Source organism: Mustela erminea, chromosome 8 (genome assembly GCF_009829155.1).
Source record: "Mustela erminea isolate mMusErm1 chromosome 8, mMusErm1.Pri, whole genome shotgun sequence".
In the NCBI taxonomy this organism is placed as follows: domain Eukaryota; kingdom Metazoa; phylum Chordata; class Mammalia; order Carnivora; family Mustelidae; genus Mustela; species Mustela erminea.
This window is the reverse complement of record NC_045621.1, coordinates 111262196-111284197: the sequence shown is the minus strand read 5'-3', so window position 1 is coordinate 111284197 and position 22002 is coordinate 111262196. Positions and strand designations below refer to the sequence as shown.

The window sequence follows — 22002 nt, the reverse complement described above, 5'->3', positions numbered from 1 at the left end:
TCTCCCACTCCCCCTGTTTACATTCCTTCTCTCGCTGTGTCTCTCTCTCTCTTTCTCTCTCTCTCTGTTAAATAAATAAATAAATAAATAAATAAATAAATAAATGAATAAAATCTTTGGGAAAAAAAATAAGATCATAGCTAAGTGCTAATTATTTATGATTTATTCCCTATCAATTTGTGTTGCCCTGTTATACAGTGAAGCAAGATTTGTGTTGTTGAAAATAGTCTCTTGAAAAACTTAAATGTGATTAGTAAAATCATAAAACTCCTCACTACTTTCTTTCCCTCCTCTTCTGGACTCTAAACTTCCAGTGTATGAAATGCAGGTCACTTTGGAGGTTTTGTTTGTTTATATGTTAGTAATCTATTGAGGAATGTTGCTTCCCCTGACTACAAAAATAGCATTTAATGTACAGAATTTATGAAATACAGATGAAACCGAAGTGGAAGGCAAGTCATTCTAATTAGCCAGCAGTGCCCTCTTACCATTTCTGCATAAAGGCCTCTATCCCCCATGCTGTTTTGTTCAGTAAGTAGTGTGGTTGTGCTGTGTTTGCAGTTGTTAAACCTGCTGTTTGTTTTCATTTATCATGCCATGAAATACTCTTCTATCTTACCTATGTTTTAGCCTCAAGACTTCATTGAAAGATGCCATGGGTAACCCAGGAGGGGAAATGAAACGTTTCCAATTTTACTGTTTTCTCTTGGTTTGGGGTTTTTTTTTAAGATTTTATTTATTTATTTGACAGACAGAGATCACAGGTAGGCAGAGAGGCAGGCAGAGAGAGAGAGAGGAGGAAGCAGGCTCCCTGCTGAGCAGAGAGCCCAATGCAGGGCTCAATCCCAGGACCCTGGGAACATGACCAAAGCCGAAGGCAGAGGCTTTAACCCACTGAGCCAACCAGGTGCCCCGTGTTCTCTCTTGATTTGAATAGTTCCTCTTAACCTGTCTCTGCTAGGAAACTATCAATAATCACGCCTTAAACTATAGGGCTCTACACCAGGTTCTGATGACAATAGCCTTATACAAAACAAGTACATCTTCATCATATTGGAGCTTCCATTTTAGCAGGGGAGAGAAACCGTCAAATAAAGCAGTGAGAAAATACAGGTATACCTCAGGGAGATTGTGGATTCGTTTCCAGATCACCACAGTAAAGCAAGTCAGGTGAATTTGTTGATGTCCCAGTACATAAAAAAGTTACATATACATAATACTTTAGTCCGTTAAGTATACAACAGCATTATGTCTTTAAAAACAATGTACATACTTTACAGAGAAAAGTTCATTGCTAAAAATTGCTAACCATCATCTGAGCTTTCAGTAAATCATAATCACTGATGACAACCACAATAACAAATACAGTCATAATGAAGAAGTATGAAAAATTGAAAGAATTTCCAAAATGTGATACAGAGATAGGAAGTGAGCAGATGCTATTGGGAAAATGGTGCTGATAGACTTGTTTAACACAGGGTGGCTACAACCCTCCAGTTTTTGAAAAATGCAATATCTGTGAGGTGCAATGAAGCGAAGCACAGTCAAGTGAGGTATGGCTCTGTAAGGGAAAGTTAGGGCTGGGGCTATGATTTTAAGAAGAGCTTTAAAGGGAGGGCCTCACTGAGAAAGTGATCTTTGAATAGAGACATTAAAAAGATGAAGTGTGGGGCGCCTGGGTGGCTCAGTGGGTTAAGCCGCTGCCTTCGGCTCAGGTCATGATCTCAGGGTCCTGGGATCGAGTCCCGCATCAGGCTCTCTGCTCAGCAGGGAGCCTGCTTCCTCCTCTCTCTCTCTCTCTCTGCCTGCCTCTCTGCCTACTTGTGATCTCTCTCTGTAAAATAAATAAATAAAAATCTTTAAAAAAAAAAAAAAAAGATGAAGTGCTTGTCATTAGGATAGCTGGAACAAGAAATTCCAGGCCTCAGTTATGAACAATTCTAGTATGCACAAATTAACAAAGACAGGTCAGGTAGACAGCCCAGGAATAGTATATGGACTTCATAAAATCATTAGGGATCCAAGCTTCTACCACCCCTAGTTTGACCTTACGCTTTTGATTCAGAATAGCTGCTAGAACTCTAGCTATCATATCTGAGTTCCAGGGTGACAAGACAAGGAACAGAAGGTCACACCTTCTTTTAAGGAACTTATTAAAAATGCTACAACACACTTATATTTTCATATGGCCACACCTGTCTATAAAGGAGGCAATTAAATAGTGTTTCAGCTGAATGATGGTGTGTCCATCTATAAGTGTGAAGGTACTCGTTCTATGGATGGTGAAGTTGTGCTATCTTGGAAAACAGTTGACACCCTCTGCCATAAGTAAAGTGCTTAGCACAGTTCCTGGCATGTCAAAAGACTTAGTAAGTGATAGTCCTCTTTTCTGTCTTCCTAACCATTCTCATTGGTTGGAAATCAAGTGAAGTTTTCCATTATTTTTGGGTTCTCATACATGTATGTGCTCTTTTTTCTATGACAGCAGTTCCTCCCCTGGCCACCAGCACTGTGTCTCCGTCTCTTGCATTGCTGGCTAACAACCTGTCCATGCCTACAAGTGACCTACCACCTGGTGCCTCCCCAAGGAAAAAGCCTCGGAAGCAACAGCACGTGATTTCAACAGAAGAAGGGGATATGATGGAGACGAACAGCACTGATGATGAGAAGTCCACTGCCAAGAGTCTTTTGGTGAAGGCAGAGAAACGCAAGTCTCCACCCAAGGAATATATTGGTAATGGTCACTTGGGCTAGCTATTGTCATGTGAAGCTTTACCACTTAAGTCAGGAGTCCATCCCAGAGGCTGTTTACATAATCAGGTTTCATTTAGGGATCATTTCTTGGAGTTATACCTTGAGAATCCTTGACAATATATAATAAGTTATTTAGTATCTTCCTTTCCTTTTCTTCTGAATAGATGAAGAAGGTGTGAGGTATGTCCCAGTGCGTCCAAGACCTCCCATTACTTTACTCCGTCACTATCGGAACCCCTGGAAGGCTGCTTACCACCACTTTCAGCGGTACAGTGATGTCCGGGTTAAAGGTTAGTTGCATGAAATTGGTTTCTCACTTGACTATAATGTAATCACAGTAGAATAGGAAGCTAGAATTATAATTTTCTAGTTTCCAAAAAACCCAAGTGACAGGATAACCTCTTTAGCCCCAGGTTGGTTGCACGAGAGCTGTATTAGATTATTATTCTTTCAACATAGTCCACATTAATCCCAAGGATGTCTGCCCTAGGAAGTTTATTTTCCAAAAGACCTTTGGTTTAACATATGTGAAGCTCTTGAAACAGTCCAGGGCAAGCGCTCGGTAAATGATTTTGTTGTTGTTTTGCTTGAGAATTACATATACTAATACATATAGAATATATGTATAGTATATACATACTATATGTGTAGTAATACATATAGTAAAAATAACTGACAGTACTTTGCAAATATCTACAAGTATTTCTACTGATAGGCTTTAAGGATCATTAATCTCAGATATAATTATTGCACAGAGAAGTGTAAGTTTTCAGAGAATTGGTCACATTCCCCACTCCCTCACATGAATTCTACTTGGAAATTGCTCTAAGGGTTTCCTTGAAGCCTCAAGATGAGTCAGAGTTAGATGGTATTGTTTCATGTCTGCGAGCAGGGGTGAGGGTTCTAACAATTTACTCTCTGAATGCAAGTACCAAGATGGGTGCAATTGCAGTAGTTCTTCCTCGTGAGGTACCTTGACCTCTGAAAATAAGCTAGATTTCCAAAGGTCAAGGAGTGTTGTGCTTTGATGGAAGAAGGACATAGGCTTCACATTACAAGAATTTCATATCATAGCAGGAGAGTGTTTTAAAGTATTGCCTGGTAACATTTAAGCCTTTCTGAAAAGTTGTTACCACTTTCTGGGACTCATTCTCCAAAAACTGTCTCAGGAAAGGTAGTGTGACAGCTGAAAGTATTGATACAAATAGTCTCTTGACTATTAAACTTTATTGATCTGCTTTGCCCAAGCTTTAAAGTCATGTTCATATAAGTATATCAAGATGGAATAGTGAAAATCGGTCAGGTAATTTTCATGGGAAGGAAAGAAAAGAGAAAAGGAAGAACAAAAAGTGCAGGAAATAAACAGCAAATAATAATATGGCAGACTCAGCCTTACATGTCAGTACATACCCTAAATAGCCTGAACATACCAGTTAAAACACCATTTAGCAGAGTGGATCAACAAAAAAGATCCAGCTCCATTCGTTCTTTTAGAAACTCACTTCAGATTCAGTGACATAAGTAGATTGACAGTAACAGGATGGAAATGATACATATATGAAGCAATAAACCAATGTCAAATGTCAAATCAGGTAGACTTCAGAGGAGAGAAAATTACTAGAGACAAAGAAGGACCATTACATACTAATAAAAAAAATGTACAGACAACAAAAATTTAGAGCTTCAGATTATATGAAACAAGAATAGGACAGCAAAAGGAGAAATAGGCAAATGAGCAGTGGTAGTTAGAACTTCAACACCCTGCTCTCAGCAACTAGTAAATCTACTTGGCCAAAAATCAGCAAGGACTACATACTACCACATCTAACAGACCTTTATAGAACACTCCCAATAGGAGCAGAATACATACTGTGTCAGGTACCTACAAAACATAGAAAAACCATATCATGGATATAAAATAAGCTTCAGTAAATTAAAAAGAATTGAAATTATACAGGGTATCTTCATTGACCAGAATGGAATCAAACTATAAACCAGTAAGAGAAAGAGAACAGAAAAATTCCTTGAGGTGGCGCCTGGGTAGCTCAGTGGGTTAAACCGCTGCCTTCGGCTCAGGTCATGATCTCAGAGTCCTGGGATCGAGCCCCGCATCAGGCTCTCTGCTCGCAGGGAGCCTGCTTCCTCCTCTCTCTCTGCCTGCCTCTCTGCCTGCTTGTGATCTCTCTCTGTCAAATAAATAAATCTTTAAAAAAAAAAAAAGAAGAAAAGAAAGAAAAATTCCTTGAAAACACAAACTGCCAAAACTTAACCAGAAGCAAATAGACAATCTGGTTAGTCCCATAACCAATGAATAAATTGAACCCATAGTTTTGAAGCTTCCAAACAAATCTCTATTTTCAGATACTTTTAACTGGGAAATTCAACTAAATTTTTAAAGAGGAATCAACATCAGTTCTCTATAATCTCTTCTAAAATATAGGAGGAAACATTTACATATTGATTTTACGAAGCCAGTGTTTTCCGGACACAAAAATCAGACAAGGAGAGTACAAATATAGAAAACTAATTATCAGTATTCTTCATTAATACAGATCCAAAATTTTTAACAAAATGTTAGGAAATTAAAACAGCAACATAAATAGCCGTTTATACCTTGATTGAGTGGGGTTTGTGTCAGCTATGCAAGGCTGGGTCACCATTTGAAAATCAGTGACTCACCATTATTAACAAAGTGTATTAATTTCCTAGGGCTGCTGTAACAGTACCACAAACTCAGTGGTCTAAAATTACAAATTTATACTCTTGGAGTTCTAGAGGCTAGATGTCCAAAATTGGTGTTTGCAGAATCGTGCTTTCTCTGAGGGCCGTAGAAGAGAATCCTTCCTTGCTTCATTTTAGCTTCTGCTACTTGCCAGCAGTCGTTAGTATTATTTGGCTTGTAACTATATCATTCCAGTTTCTACCTCCATCATCACATAGCATTCTTTCCTGTGTCTCATCTCCTTCTCTACCTCTTACAAGGACATCCGTCATTCTTTTTGGGCCTTCTCTAATTCAGCATGACTACTTCTTGACTCGATTACGTCTGCAAAGGCCCTATTCCCAAAGAAGGTCACCTTTATAGGTACAAGGGTTAGAACTTCAGCATGTCTTTTGAGGGGACACAGTTCAACCCCTAGCAAAAACTAAAGAAGAAAAACATAATGATATCAACTCATGCAGAAAAACTATTTGACAGAATTCAACACTTATTCATAATCTCTCCAAAACAGAGAAGGAAGACTTCCTTAACTTGATAAAGTCTTCAACAACCTACAAGTAACAAATATACTTAACAATGAAAGACCAAATGCTTTCTACTCTAGCCAAAAGACCAGGCTGTTGTCTGGTCTCTCTCTCACTGCTCTTACTCAGCATTAGTACTGGAAGTTCTAAACAACATGTAAGTCAAGAAAGAGACTAAAGACTGTATGGGTTGGGTGGAAATAAATAAAAAACTGCCTCTATTTGCAAATGACATCACTGTCTATGTAAAAAATCTGAAGGATTCCACCAAAAAAAAAAAAAAAAACTGGAACTAGTAAATGAGTTCAGCAAGATCACAGGATACAATGTTAGCACACAAAAATCAATTATAATTTTAGATACTTGGAATGAATTTGTGCAAAGTGATACTGAAAACATAATAGCACTTGCAGTTGATCCTCCAAAAAATGACCTATTTAGGTGTAAATCTAGCAAAACATTACAGGATATGTTTGCTGTAAACTACAAAATGCTGATGAAAGAGATCTGAATAAATGAAGAGCCATGCAATGTTCATGGATTTGAAACTCAACATAAAGATGTAAGTTTTCCCTAGATTGATCAATAGGGTTCATACAGCTCTATCAGACTCACAGAAAGGTTTTTATAGCCATAGTAAATCTTATTCTAAACCTTTTATGAAAGGTATAGAAAGTAGAATAGCTAAAATAATGTTGAAAAACAGGAAATCGTATTTTCTGATACTAACACTTAGTTTATCTACAGTAGTTTAAATAGGCTGGTATTTGCAGAGGGATATACATATAAGTGACTGGAATGGAATGGAAAATGCAGAAATAGACCCACACAAATATGCTCAACTGATTTTTGGCCCAATGAAAAAAAAATTCAGTGGCGGAAGGAGAATCCTATTTTCAGCAAATGGTGCTAGACATCCATAAAGTTTTTAAAAAGCCAAAGACCCTAACTTAATCCTCACACTTTATAGAGAAGTTAACTGAAAATGGGTAATGGATCTAAATATGAAATGTAAAACTGTTAAACTTCAGAAGAAAACCTAGGATAAAGTCTTCAGGACCTAGGGCATGGTGAATAGTTCTAGACATGTGGACAAAAAGACTATCCACAAAAGGAAAGGAAAATACATTGGACTTAATAAAAAACTTTTTATCTCTGAAAGACCCTGTTAGGAAGATGAAAAGATAAACTATAGACTGGGAGAAAATACTATCAAACCACATATCTCATAAAGGGCTTATATCTAGAAAATACGTATTAGGAACTTTCAACACTTAATAGTAAATATAAATAATAATCCAATTAGAAAATGGACAAAGACATGAAGAGACATTTCACCAAAGAGGGTAACTTAGATGGCACGCACAGTTGTTCAAGGGAATAGAAATTTCCAGTCCTTAAATGTGGTCTGCACATAGAGACTTTCTTAACAAAGTTTAATTTGGTGGGTGAAAGAGTAACTTTATAATGGATATGCCTGAATCTCACCACCTCAGCCAAGTGCTCAAGGTCAATATGAATAGTGACAAGTCGTGTTAATAGTATACCGTCCTGTTCAAATTTAAGTGACTATCAATATACACTGCTATATGTGTAAGATGTTATATATATAAATTTGATAATAACTACAAATCAAGAACTGGTAATAGATATAAAGAGAAAGCAGTCAAAGCATATCACTAAAGAAAACCACTGAACTGTGAGAGAAAAGAGCAAGGAAGAAAGGAACAGAAAAAAACACAAAATCAACCATAAGTCAAGTAACAAAGGGTACCTGGGTGGCTCAGTCGATTGAGCATCAGACTCTTGATTTTGACTCGGTTCATGATCTCAGGGTTGTGAGATCAAGCATTAGTGTGGAGCCTTTGTGAGATTCTCCCTCTTTCTCTGCCCCTTTTCTCCCCCCGCCCTCATGTGCATGCTTTTGCTCTCTAAGAGGAAAAGGTAACAAAATGGCAGATGGATACCTATCAGTAATTACTTTGAATGTAAATGGACTAAAACTTTCCAACCAAAAGACATAGGATAACAGAATAGATAAAAAAAACAAGACCTATCTGTATGCTCCCTACAGGAGACTCATTTCAGACCTGAAGACACATGTAGATGGAAGGCAAAGGGATGGAAAGGCATTTATCATGGAAGTGGAAGTGAAAAGAAAACCAAAATAGTAAAAATACTTATATCAGACAAAATAGACTTTAAAACTGTAAGAAGAAAAAAAAACTGTAAGAAGAGACAAAGAAGGACACTAATCATAAAGGAAGCAATCCAACAAGAAGATAAAACAATTGTTAATACTTATGCACCCTACATGGGAGCATGCAAATACATAAAGCAGCTAATAACAAACATAAAAGAAATAGTTGGGAGCCTGGGTGGGTCAGTTGGTTGGGCGACTGCCTTCAGCTTAGGTCGTGATCTTGGAGTCCCAGGATCAAGTACAACATCGGGCTCCCTACTCGTTGGGGAGTATGCTTCTCCCTCTGACCCTTTCCCCTGTCATGCTCGTTGTCTCTCTCTCTCTCTCTCTCTCTAAGTAAATAAATAAAATCTTTAAAAAAAAAATAGTCAATAGTAATACAATAATAATAGGGGACTTTAACACCCTACTTATATCAATGATAAATCATCCAAACAGAAAGTCAACCAAGAAAACAGTGGCTTTGAATGACACAGTGGACCAGATGTATCTAATGGATATATTCAGAACATTCCATCCCAAAATAGTAGAATACACATTCTTTTCAAGCGCACATGGAACATTCTCCAGAATATATCACATGTCAGGTCACAAAGCAAGTGTCAACAAATTTTAAAAAATCAAAGTCATACCATGCATCTTTTCTAACCATAGCACTGTGGCTAGATATCAACCACAAGAAAAAATCTGGAGAAAACAGAAATATATGGACATTAAATAACATGCTACTAAACAATGAATGGGTCAACTAAGAAATGAAAGAGGAAATCAAAAAATGTATGGAAAAAATAAAAAAATTTTAAAAAAATGTATGGAGACAAATGAAAATGAAAACACAGTGATCTAAATCTTTGGGAAGCCTATAACAATATCAGCCAACCTCAAGAAGCAAGAAAAATCTCAAATAAACAACCTAACCTTAAATCTGAAGGAGCTAGGAAAAGAAGAACAAACCCCAAACTAGTACAAGGAAGGAAATAAAGATTAGAGCAGAAATAATGAGATAGAATCTTTAAAAACAATAGAACAGATCTATAAAACCAGGAATTTGTTCTTTGAAAACATCAACAAAATTAATAAACCTTTAGCTAGGCTTATCAAAAGAAGAAGAAAAGATTCAAACAAATGAAACGGGAGAACAACTGACACTACAGAAGTACAAAGGAATATAAGAGAATATTGTGAAAAATATGCCAATAAATTGTTTGATCTGGACAAGATGGATAAATTCCTAGAAACCTATAACTTTTCAATACTGAATTAGGAAAAAAATAGAAAATTTGAACAGACCAATTACCAGCAGTGAAATTGAATCAGTAATCAGAAAACTTCCATCAAATAAGTCCAGGAGCAGACAGCTCCACAGGTGAATTCTGCCAAACATTTAAAGAGTTAATACCCATTCTTTTCAAACTATTCCAAAAAACTGAAGAGGAAGGAAAGCTTCCAAGTTCATTCTGAGACCAGCATTACCCTGATACTGAAACCAGATAGAGACATTACAAAAAAAGAGAATTACAGGCCAGTATCTCTGATGAACATTAAGGCAAAACTCCTTGACAAAATATTAGCACTGAATCTAACAATATGTTTAAAAAATCATTTGCCACAATTAAATGGGATTTATTCCTGGGATACAAGGGTGGATCATTACTCACATGTTGATTGATTAATCAGCATGGTACATCGCATCAACAGGAGAAAGGAAAAAAGCCATATGATCATTTCAGTAGATGCAGAAAAAGCATTTGACAAAGTACAACATCCATTCGTGACTTAAAAAAATAGGCTTGCAGGAAACATATCTCAGCATATTTAAGGCCGTATCTCAAAAATCCACAGCTAACATCATACTCAGTTGTAAAAAACAGCTTTTCAGCAAAGATCAGAAACAAGACAAGGATGTCCACTTTCACCACTTTTATTCAACATAGTACTGGAAGTTCTAGCCACAGCAGTCAAACATGAAAAAGAAATAAAATGCATCCAAATTGGGAAGGAAGAAGGAAAACTTTTACTATTTATAAATGATACAATACTATATATAGAAAACCTGAAAGAGTCCACCAAAAAACTACTAGAACTCGTAAATGAATTCATTGAGGTTACAGGATACAAAATCAATATACAGAAATCTGTTGTGTTTCTATATACTGTCAAATAGCAGAAGGAGAAATTAAGAAAATGGTCCCCTTTACAAGTACCCCAGAAAGAATAAGATGCCTAGGAATAAACTTAACCAAGGAAATGAAAGACCTACTCTGAAAACTATAGAACATTGATGAAAGAAATTGAATATGTCACAAATGGAAAGATACATGCTTATGGATTGGAAGAACAAATACTGTTAAAATGTCATTACTGCCCAGGGCAATCTACAGATTTCATACAGTCCCTATCAAAATGCCAATGGTATTTTTCATAGAACTAGAATAATCCTAAAATGTGTATGGAACCACAAATGACCCTTAATAGCCAATGGAATCCTGAAGAAGAAAAACAAAACTAGAGGTGTTACAATTCCAAATTCTAAGATACAGTGCAAAACTGTAGTAATCAAAACAGTATTGTACTGGCATAAAAACAGACACAGAGGTTAGTGGAACAGACTAGAGAACCTAGACATAAACTCACAATTATATGGCCAATTAATCTTTGACAAAAGGAGGCAAGAATATGCAATGGGAAAAAGTCCTTTCAACAAATGGTATTGGGGAAAACTGGACAGCAACAGGCAAAAGGATGAACTGGACCACCTTCTTACACCATACACAAAAGTAAACTCAAAATGGATTAAGGACCTAAGTGTGAGACCTGAAACCATAAAAATCCCAGAGAATAGACAGTAATTTCTCTGACATCAGGCATAGCAACGTTTTTCTAAATAGGTCTCCAAAGGCAAGGGAAACAAAAGCAAAAATAAACTATTCTGACTTCATCAATTAAAAAAAACTTCTGCACAGCAAAGGAAACAATCAACAAAACTAAGACAGCCTACTGATTGGTAGAAGATAATTTGCAAATGACCTGTCTGATAAAGGGTTAGTGTCACTCTTGCCAGCAAGAACGACCAGGAGACCTCAGCGAAGCAAGCTTTATTTCTGGGTAGCTGTTGGGATCTCCCCTTTCACCGCCCGCACATGTGTATATATACCAAAGTTGTACAACCAGTCACTTGCAGCCACATAGATACAAGAGGCATTTTGGACTACTTCCTTAATCCTCAGTTCCGCCTACTGGCTCGCATCCAGCCGCCATCTTAATGGCGTGTTTACTTTCGGGCCCCGACATCTCCCCCTTTTCTTTTATATTAGGCATGCAAGGCAGGAGATCGTGCCTGTCTTAGGTTGTCAGCTGCCATGAACATGCTTACCCGTCATCGGATAATTCCCCCTGGTTGGAGAACTCCTGGCTTAGGTTGCTATGTGCATGCAGCCAATCTTACCCGTCATTGACTACCGATATAGCGCTGCCAGCCAGATTTGGGGAAATGTACCAGCTTCCAGTGCCATGCAAGCTTGTACTAGCGCCAACTGTTTTCTACGTTGTTGTTTACGTAATGATGCAAAACAGCGGAACATAAGGATCAAGCTCAGGAGTAGTCCAATTAATAGTGCACCCATACCGGCCCACTCTTTAGCAAACGAGAGTGATTGGTTTACAACAGATACCCAATCCCGTAATGGAGCTATGTCAATCTTAGTTGCTTTAATAGTGAATATTTGTTGTCTTAACAATCTTGTCAGATTATAATATTGATTGGACCATGTCCCATTTAGGTGTCTGCTTAACTCTTTCGACAGATTAGCGACAATAGAAAGGTCATTATAGGCCATGGAGGTTATGCAAAGTCCAGAAAGTGATTGGATGCATCCGGTCCTCAATAGTTTCTGGAGAATGTCCACTTGTTCCTCGATTAGACCTACTCGCTGATTGACGATCATAATACCGGCTTGAAGGTGGCCATTAATTAGTTCTTGTGTGGCGAGGGCTTCTACAACTCCGGTAGTTAGGTTATTAAGAGTGGAGGCAGTCTGTACAGACGTGGTGAGAGCTACAGCCGCTGCAGTTGCTGCAGCTGCGGAGGCCACTACAGCCGCAATAATGGCTGCAGTGATTCCAAAGTCTCTTTTATGTCTTGAGAGCAATACAGGCAAATCATTAGGATTTACAGAAACGGGCATGGGAATGAAAGTAGGTATACAGAAGGGAGGATGGCGGACTCATTCGTCAGTGGCATGGGGAACGGCCAGGCTTTCACTATTGCCCATTGGTGCATCTGTTGAAGGGATGCTTGTGTCACCAGGATCGCTATCAGGCCGAGCATCAGGACGGGGCAGGCCATGTTGATCGATTCTTCTAATCAGTCGTTCTGGGACCCAGATAGGCACTTGGGCATCCTGTGGAAAAAGACAAACAGAACCTCGGTGACATTTTAGGACCGGGTCAGGGCCTCTCCATTGGCCCGTGAGTATATCCTTCCACTTGCCTGGGCTAGAGTGCGTTCGGTAACCGCCGCATGCCTGTCTGCTGCAGATGTACCATTATGGTCCAAGGACAAAAAATTTAAAATGTAAAGGGTGAGAGATGTAAGATCACGGGGTGACTTGTAGTCATCCCCTATTTCCCCTTTTCTTATTTTTTGTAAGCATCGTTTGAAGTGCCATTGGCGTGTTCAATTATTCCTTGACCTTGTGGATTGTAGGGTATACCTGTAGTATGGACTATACCAAATTGACTCAGGAATTGATGGATAGATTTTGATGTGTATGCAGGTCCATTATCTGTCTTTATTTGTTTTGGGATACCCCAATCTGCGAAGCATCGTAGGCAGTGTGTGATGACTTGTTTTGAATTCTTCCCCGTGAGGGGAGTAGCCATTACGATACCCGAATAAGTGTCCACTGATATATGTACGTACTTTTGTTGCCCAAATTCAGGTACATGTGTGACATCCATTTGCCACAGGTGATTAGCTTGGAGGCCTTTTGGGATTTACCCCCAAGGAAGGCTGAGGGAGTAATGTGGCACAATTCCCACAGGTCCTTACTATATCTCTTGCCTGTTCTTTGGTGATATGCAATCTATATCTTAAGGTATTAGAATTCACGTGCCATTTGCTATGGAACAGCTTCGCCTGTTCTAAGGTAGGACAAATAAGTTGGAAACGACTATTGTGGTCTGCTAGAGCATTGCCCTCGGATAATGGTCCCAGTAGGCTTATATGGGCTCTGATGTGATCTATAAAAAATGGTGCAGTGCGCAGTTGCACAACCTCTTGTAGTTGCCTTAAGATCCATGGAATAGGTGAATCACTTAAGGAGAGGATGGCTGTTTCAATATTTTTTGTTGCATCTACCACGTATTGACTATCAGAAATAATATTTAGGGGAGTGTCTGAAAATCTTTGGAGCACTAGGAGCACTACTAGTAGCTCTACTTGTTGAGCCAACCTGGCAGGAACTGGGTTTACGATTCCATTTATGATATAAGCTCCTGTGCCCTCTTTACTTCCATCTGTAAAGACAGTAGAGGCTTCTTTTAGTGGTGTCGATCTACTAACTTTCGGTAGTATGAATTCAACACCCTTTGTGAATTCTATAAGTGGGTGTGAAGGATAATGATTATCAAATTCTGTTGAGTAAGAGGTGGTCAGTATCACCCAATCATCTAAGGTAGCACATAGTAGGCAAATCTGTTCCTTAGTATACGGCACGATGCAATTGTCAGGTATGATTCCAAGAGTAGAAATACAACCAGTGATCAATTTATTAGCTAGCATGGCTACTGCAACTGGATATGTTGTGATTATCCGAGGAAGAGTGTTTGGGAGGTACAGCCATTGTAAGGGCCCACCTTGCCATAGCACTCCAGTAGGTGAAGAAGGGGATGGAATCACTATGGCTTGGACTATCTGGCTAGGATCACATCTATCTGCTGAAGTCAAGGCAAGTCTCTCCTCCACGATTTTCAAAGCCTGTTTCGCCTCCAGAGTAAGGCTCCTAGGAGAGTCTAGACGGGCATCACCCTTCAGAATATCAAACAATGGTTGTAATTCTCCTGTAGTTATTTTCAGTTAGGGTCGGATCCAATTTATGTCCCCCAATAACTTTTGGAAATCATTGAGTGTTTGTAATTTGTCAGTTCTAATGGAGGCTTTTGAAGATTTTACCATGGTATTGTATAGTTTCATGCCTAAATAGTCTTTGATGTTGGAAGCCTGTATCTTTTGGGGGGCTATAATTAACCCCCATGAATTTAGCTCTTTTTGTAACATTACTAAGGCTTCCGAAACTGTAGTGGAGTCAGATCCACACAACAATATGTCATCCATGTAATGGTAACACATTAAATCAGGGTAAGTCTCTCTAATAGGCTGTATGGCTTTAGAAGCATATAATTGACACATAGTGGGGCTATTAGCCATCCTGAGGGAGGACAGTCCACTCATATCTTTGGTCAGGCTTTGCATGATTAATACAAGGTAGGGTAAAGGCAAATTTAATTGTATCCTCAGGATGCAGAGGGATAGAGAAAAAGCAATCTTTTATGTCAACCACTATTGATGGCCAGTTTCTTGGTAAGGCGGTTATCATGGGTAATCCCAGCTGTATTGGTCCCATGTTCTGCATTTGCTTATTAATTTCTCTAAGATCATGTAAAAGTCTCCATTTACCAGATTTCTTTTTAATAACAAAGATAGGTGTATTCCAAGGTGAGGTAGAAGGTTTCATATGGCCCGCCTCTAACTGTCCCTGTACCAGGGCTTTAGCAGCCGATAGTTTTTCGTTAGTAAGGGGCTACTGAGGCACCCGGCAGGGCGTATTTGTCTTCCACGTTATTTTCATTGCCTCAGTGGCCCTTACCAAAAACCCAGGCCTTGCCCCTTATATTCTGAGGTGAAAGGGATGGTGTCTATTTTACCTTGCTCCTGTTTCCCTAACCCTTTTCCTGGTGTGTATCCCATTTTCTGCATCATAGCTATTGATTGGGGGCTGTATATAGTTTCATTTGTCAGGCGGACGTTCATCTGTTCCAAAACGTCTCGTCCCCAGAAGGAAATAGGAATATTGCAGACATAGGGCTGAAAAGTTCCCCTGTGGTCTTCGTCATCCTCCCACTCAAGGGTAGCTGCGCTTTGATCAGGACTTTGAGCGATTCCTAAACCCCTGAGTGTTTGTTTTGCTTGTGTTAGGGGCCATCTCGGAGGCCACTCTTGTTGGCTGATGATGCTCTTATCGGTGCACGTATCCAGTAACCCTAAAAATTTTCTTCCTTGCACCTTGAGGGTAATTATGGGCCTATCAGTCATATCCAGGGTCAGGCATGTTAGGTAAACTCCCATAGACCCCAAACCTCCCGTACCTCTTTCTTTTCCTTTACTGGGAAAGGCTTCATGATGGCTAGGGAGTATGAGAAGTTGAGCTATCCAATCTCATGGGCTAATTGCAGTAACTCCCCTTGGGGAAGACACCAGTATCTTGATCTCTCCCTCATAATCTGAATCTATTACCCCAGGGTGAACCATCAGACCTTTGAGATAAGTGGAGCTTTGGCCAAGTAATAAACCTACAGTACCATGAGGGGGGCCCCCTCTTAGATTGGAGGCTAATGCTTGAATGCCCATCTCCTGTGTTAGGACCATTCGGGCGGCTGCTCTGATATCGAGCCCTGCTGATCCAGAGGTTGTGCGCCTTTCTCCAAGGGAGGATACCATGTCCTGGGCATTTGCATTAGCGCCCCATAAATTTGTGTCGGGCCCCGGAGCGCAGGGCCCTGCTTCCCGTTTTTTGAGTCATTGGATTGAATTCAGTTATTCGGTGGCAGGGGATTTCCTTGAATATCTTTCTGGGACCTACATTCATTAGCCCAATGATTCCCTTTACAGCAACGAGGGCACAACCCAGGTGCGGGCTTGACTGGTCTAGGAGATCCTTTACCCTCTGGACAATCCCTCTTAAGATGACCGTCCCTTCCACAAAGGAAACAAGCCTTAGAAGAACTCCAGGTTCCTCCACTGAAACTTCTTATCCCTTGGGCTACTGCTGCTGCCATAACTTGGCCCTGAACAACTGTATCAGTGATGTCTCGACACACTTTGATATACGTAGTCAGGTCCTTAGACTTCCAAGGGCGGATAGCCTCTCTACACCGTTTATTTGCTTGTTCATAGGCTAATTGTTTAACAAGGGGCATTGCTTGGTCCACATCCCCAAATATGCGCCTTGCTACTTGGAGCAGACGATCTACAAAGTCAGCATAGGGTTCATTAGGCCCCTGCAACACCTTGGAAAGTTGTCCCTGCAAATCGCCAGAACCCTGTATGGTCTTCCAAGCCCTAGTGGCTGCAGCTGCTATCTGTACATACACCCCTGGGGGGTACCCAATCTGATTGTTTTGTCCCACAAATTGACCTCCTCCCATGATCATGTCAATATTCCAGTGGGGATTCCCTGACGTGGCGTTACGCCGGGCAGTTTCTGAGCTACACTCTTGCCAAGCAGTTTTCCATATCAAGTATTGTCCACCAGACAGAGTTGCTTTTGCCATGTTAGTCCAATCGTCTGGGGTAAGGTTCATGCTACCGACTGCTTCCGAAAGTGAAAGTGTTTAAGCAGCCTGTGGCCCATAAGTAGTGACTGCTTCCTTAAACTGTTTAATAAGTTTGAAGTCTAGTGGTTGATGAAACCTCTGTTGATTTTGATCTTCTAACACTGGGTATACAAGAGGGGAGGGTTTAGTAAAGTCCATAATGTCCCTCCATCCTGCATTTCTATATTCTGGACAACCGCATGCCCCTCGAGAGCATGAAGTGTTATATGGTGGCGGCCATTCTGCAGGTGGCGCTATAGGCCTACATTCAGGGGTAGGAATTCTTGACCTGACAGAGGGCGCTAGGGAGTCATATTTTTTCCCAGCTTCTTTGTATATCCTTCCCTTTAAAGGTTCGTTGGGAACTTCCTTTTTTAATTTTAAGTGCGTCATGGCTTCCCCAAGCTCATCTTCAGAGGAGCTCTCCTCTGAACTTTCTCCCCCTCTGCTAGATCCTGCCTTAGAGGCTTCTCTGACCTGCTCCATCACCTCAACACCTTCCTCGATAACATTTTTAACTGTTTTATGGTTAGAGTCTAAACAGGAGCGTACTAGCTTCCAAATAGCCATCATACCTAGCGGCAGTGGCTCTTGTCGGTCCCACTTACGTAGTTCTTCCCCCAAATGTTCCCACTGAGGAATATTAAGAAGTCCTTCCTCTACAAACCAAGGACATAGTTCCTCAATCTTTTTCAAGAACTGCCGAGCTGATTTCGTTTTTAGCGGAGTGCCGTTAGCCTTAAGCACTTCTGTCAGTAATCCCTCCATCTTAGTAAACTTTGATCCCATTATTTCTCGTCCTATGCCTAGGAACCCTTTTACTTCTCGTCCTATACTTAGGAACTTTCTTACTTCTCGTCCTATACTTAGGAACTTTCTTATCTGAAATTTTGTGCGCACTTACCGGATCGTTGCGTTCACTGAGAACTCCTCGGTTTCCGAGGGTTCCCGGGTTTCAGCACCACTTGTCGCTCTCGCCAGCAAGAACGACCAGGAGACCTCAGCGAAGCAAGCTTTATTTCTGGGTAGCTGTTGGGATCTCCCCTTTCACCGCCCGCGCATGTGTATATATACCAAAGTTGTACAACCAATCACTTGCAGCCACATAGATACAAGAGGCATTTTGGACTACTTCCTTAATCCTCAGTTCCGCCTACTGGCTCGCATCCAGCCGCCATCTTTTTTTTTTTTTTTTTTTTTTTAAGATTTTTTTATTTATTTATTTGAGAGAGAGAGAGACAGTGAGAGAGAACATGAGCGAGGAGAAGGTCAGAGAGAGAAGCAGACTCCCTGTGGAGCTGGGAGCCCTATGCGGGACTCGATCCCGGGACTCCGGGATCATGACCTGAGCCGAAGGCAGTCAGTCGTCCAACCAACTGAGCCACCCAGGTGTCCCATCCAGCCGCCATCTTAATGGAGTGTTTACTTTCGGGCACCGACAGGTTAGTATCCAAAATACATAAAGAACTTCTATAACTTGGGCACCTGTGTGGCTCATTTGGTTAAGTGTCTGCCTTCAGCTCAGGTCATAATCCCAGGGTCCTAGGATCAAGCCCTACACTGGGCTCTGCTCAGCAGGGAATCTGCTTCTCCACCCCCCTACTGCTCTGCCTGCTTGTGCTCTCTTTCTGTCAAATAAGTAAATAAAATCTTAAAAAAGAAAAACAAAAAACCACAACTCAACACCAGAAAACCCCAAATAATCGAAATTTAAAATGGCCAGAAGACATCAAGAGGCATTTCTCCAAAGAAGACATCCAGATGGCCAAAAGACACAGGAAAAGATGCTCAGCATCAGTCATCATCAGGGAAACACAAATCAAAACCACAATGAGATACCACCTCACACCTGTCAGAATGGCTGAAATCAAAAACAAAAGAAACAAGTGTTGGCAAGGATGTAGAGAAAAAGGAACGCTGATACACTTGATAGAAATGCAAACCGGTGCAGCTGTTGTGAAAAACAATATGGAGGCGCCTTAAAAAATTAAAGTAATTCCACTACTGGGCATTTACCCAAAGAATTTGAAAACACTGGTTTGAGGAGATATATGCACCCCTGTGTTTATTGCAGTATTATTTACAATAGCCAAGCTATGGAAGCAACCCAAGTGTCCATTGAGAAATGAATGGATAAAAAAGATGTGATAGATATACAAAAGGGAATATTCCTCAGCCATAAAAATGAATGAAATCCTGCCATTTGCAACAACCTGGACAGATCTAGAGGGTATATAATGCTAAGTGAAATAATTCAGAGAATGACAAATTCCATATGATTTCACTCATGGGGAATTTAAAAAACAAAGAAAAAAGGGGGACAGACCAAGAAATAGAGAACAAACTGATGGTTACCAGAGGGGAGATAGTTAGGGGCCAGAGGTGAAATAGATGAACAGAATTAAGAGTACACTTACTGTGATCAGCATTGAGTGATGTACAGAGTTGTTGAATCACTATACCATACACCTGAAAGTTGTGTATAACGCTGTATGTTAATTATACTGGAATTTTTTAAAAAATAATATATACCCATCCATGTTCTGTGATTGCATTGGCACTTTCCCAACTCTGTGTCTCTTCTCATAACTACATTCTAATCTTGAGAGAAGTATCAGACATCCAAATAGAAGGGCACCCTGCGAAATTATTTGACCGGTAGTCTTCAAAACTGTCAAGGCCATTAGAAGCAAGGACTAGCTGAGAAACCATCAAGCCAAAAGTTGTCTAAGGAGGCATAACAAGTAAAATGTACTGCTGTATTTTCACTGGGTCCTGAACCATAAAATTTAATTTTTTTTTAAATGTTGAACATCATTAGCCATTAAAGAAATTAAAATTGAGATGTTACTACACACCTATGAAAACAGTTGAAACAAAAAATACTAATAATGCTAAATGCTGATGAGGATGCAAAGAAACTAGATTTTGTGTACATTTCTTTAAGCACTTGAACCTGTAGTCACACTGCCTTCTGGTGTCCCTTGTTTCTCCTTAAAAGTCAATTGTTGATTCTGTGAGGTCGTTGCATTTCTCATACTTGGAGATCCTGGAGTTTCTTGATATTTGGGTTATTCTTTTACAATAAATTGGGGACATTTCAGCCATTTTTTTTTTTTCTTTGAATATTTCTTCTTTCCCTCTTCTGGTACTCCCATTACCCATGTGTGGAGGCTTTTAAAAGTGTCTCTCATTTCTCTGAGGCCCTGCTTATTTTTTTCATTCCTTTTACTGTGTTCTTCAGCTTGACTAATTCTCTTGTACCAGTTTCCATCTACTATTGTGTTCCTCTAAGGGAATTTTTTTTTAAGTATTTATTGTACTTTTTAATCCAAGAATTTCCATTTTGGTCTTTTTATAATTTCTACCTCTTTATTGATTTCTCTACTTCAGTTTGACAGGATCATCATACCCTCCATCGTCACTCCTACATCCCTTCCATTCAATGAATTTATTTATAAAAGCTGCTGTGAAATTTTTTTCTGGTAAATTTGACATCTGGTCTCTCTTATAAGCAGTTTCTTTTGCCTGCTTTTTCCCCCCAAGTATGGGTCACACTTTATTATTTTTTTGCATGCCTCATAATTTTTTGTTGGAAGCTAGATATTCTAGATAACTCTGGATACTGGTCTCCTCACCCAACACCAGGCTTGTTATTGTTACTTGCTTGTTGATTTGTGTAGTGACTGGTTAGATTATTTTAGTGAAGTCACATCACCTCCACCACCAGGTGTGTTGAGCCTTCGATGTTGCTCCTCGGGGAGGTATAGCTTCAGGTATGCCGGTAGTCATCCTGGGATGACTGGGGCACTGGTGGAGCTCTCGCCCACTCTTTCCCTAACCACACCTAGCTGATCAGCCCCACTAACTGCGTGTTATTTGCTCTACCAGAAAATAGTACTGGGTTGGGGCACCTGGGTGGCTCAGTGGATTAAAGCCTCTGCCTTCGGCTCAGGTCATGATCCCAGGGTTCTGGGATCGAGCCCCACATTGGGCTCTCTGCTCAGCAGGGAGCCTGCTTCCTCCCCTCTCTCTGCCTGCTTCTCTGCCTACTTGTGATCTCTGTCTGTCAAATAAATAAATAAAATCTTTTTAAAAAAAAAGAAAGAAAGAAAATAGTACTGGAATGTACTCTGGGACACAAATTACATTCCCCTGCAAACTATTCCAGTCAAATCATAGCTCCTTTCAGAGTAGTTCCTGAGGTTAGTGTGTGCTATTTGTTCTGCCCCCAAGAGGACTTCTCTCAGTCATCTTATTCTTTGTTCTCTCCTACAAACTAGTCAGCCCACAGTCTAGGCTGTGTCTTCCTTTGACATACAAATCTCCCAGTTGCCTTTCATTACAATCTCCACTACTCTTGGGAGCACCTTTAGGTTTCACCTTCATAGTCTGTGGCAAATGGAGTCACTTCCTTTAGGATAAGATTAGAAGCTATCTATTGTGTGGGCTGTTTCTCCCCCAGACAGAATCTCTGAGCTAGACCTCTGGAGGTGGGGTAAAGACGATGGCAACTTTCTCTCCAAGTAACACCTCACTCTAGGAGGAGAGCAACAAGTGGAGGAGAAGAGGAATGAACAGCCTGGGATCCTCTTGGCTCACCTCTTCTAGGATGAAATCACCACTTCACAAAGCAGGAGAAGGGCTCCCAGGGCCCAGTGTTCTCAGCACACTTTGCCCTAAGGTACAGTCTCCATTCTAGACTAGGAACTGAACAGAAGAAGGCCCCTGCATCTCAGTTGTACTCACCTAGGACTTAGCCTGAGCAGCAGGGAGCGGGGAGCAGGATGGGCAATGCTGATGACCTGCCCCTCCTGGAAGATAGCCTTCCACCTGGTAGGTAGAGGAGATGGAACCCCATGTTCTGGGCTGCAGCAGTCTGCGTGGAGATCTATCTCACTCAGCTGGGAGAAGAAAAAGGGAATGGTCTTGGTTCAGATAACATGGACACACTGTTCTTACCACAGATTTTCTTGAATAGATATTGGATGAGTAGATTTTCTGTTTTCCCTTAGGAGCCTTTCCATGGGTCTAAATAGTTCTTTTTAAAATTTTCACCAGTTTCCCTAGAGAGCAGGTTAGCAGAGCACTGTCATACCACAGGTCAGTTGTCTCTCATACTTTGCTGAGCTAGCTGCTCTGAAAACAGTTTGGTAGTTTCATAAAAACTAGAATGTACACTTACCATATGACCTAACAGTTACACT

At 40.3% G+C, this 22002-nt stretch overlaps 1 protein-coding gene across 6 annotated transcripts in view; it reads left to right on the top strand.

Moving 5' to 3' along the window:
* The window catches only part of SAP130 (Sin3A associated protein 130), a 91222-nt gene that overhangs the window by 63937 nt on the left and 5283 nt on the right, over positions 1-22002 (top strand). For 4 of the 6 annotated variants that reach the window (XM_032354014.1, XM_032354016.1, XM_032354012.1 and 1 more), the window contains 2 exons: positions 2486-2734; positions 2919-3044. In XM_032354014.1, the coding sequence (XP_032209905.1) occupies positions 2486-2734; positions 2919-3044 (375 nt within the window). Of the gene's footprint in view, positions 1-2485; positions 2735-2918; positions 3045-4975; positions 6287-22002 lie in introns of those variants that run through there. The other 2 variants (XM_032354017.1, XM_032354013.1) reach the window with 2 other exon arrangements.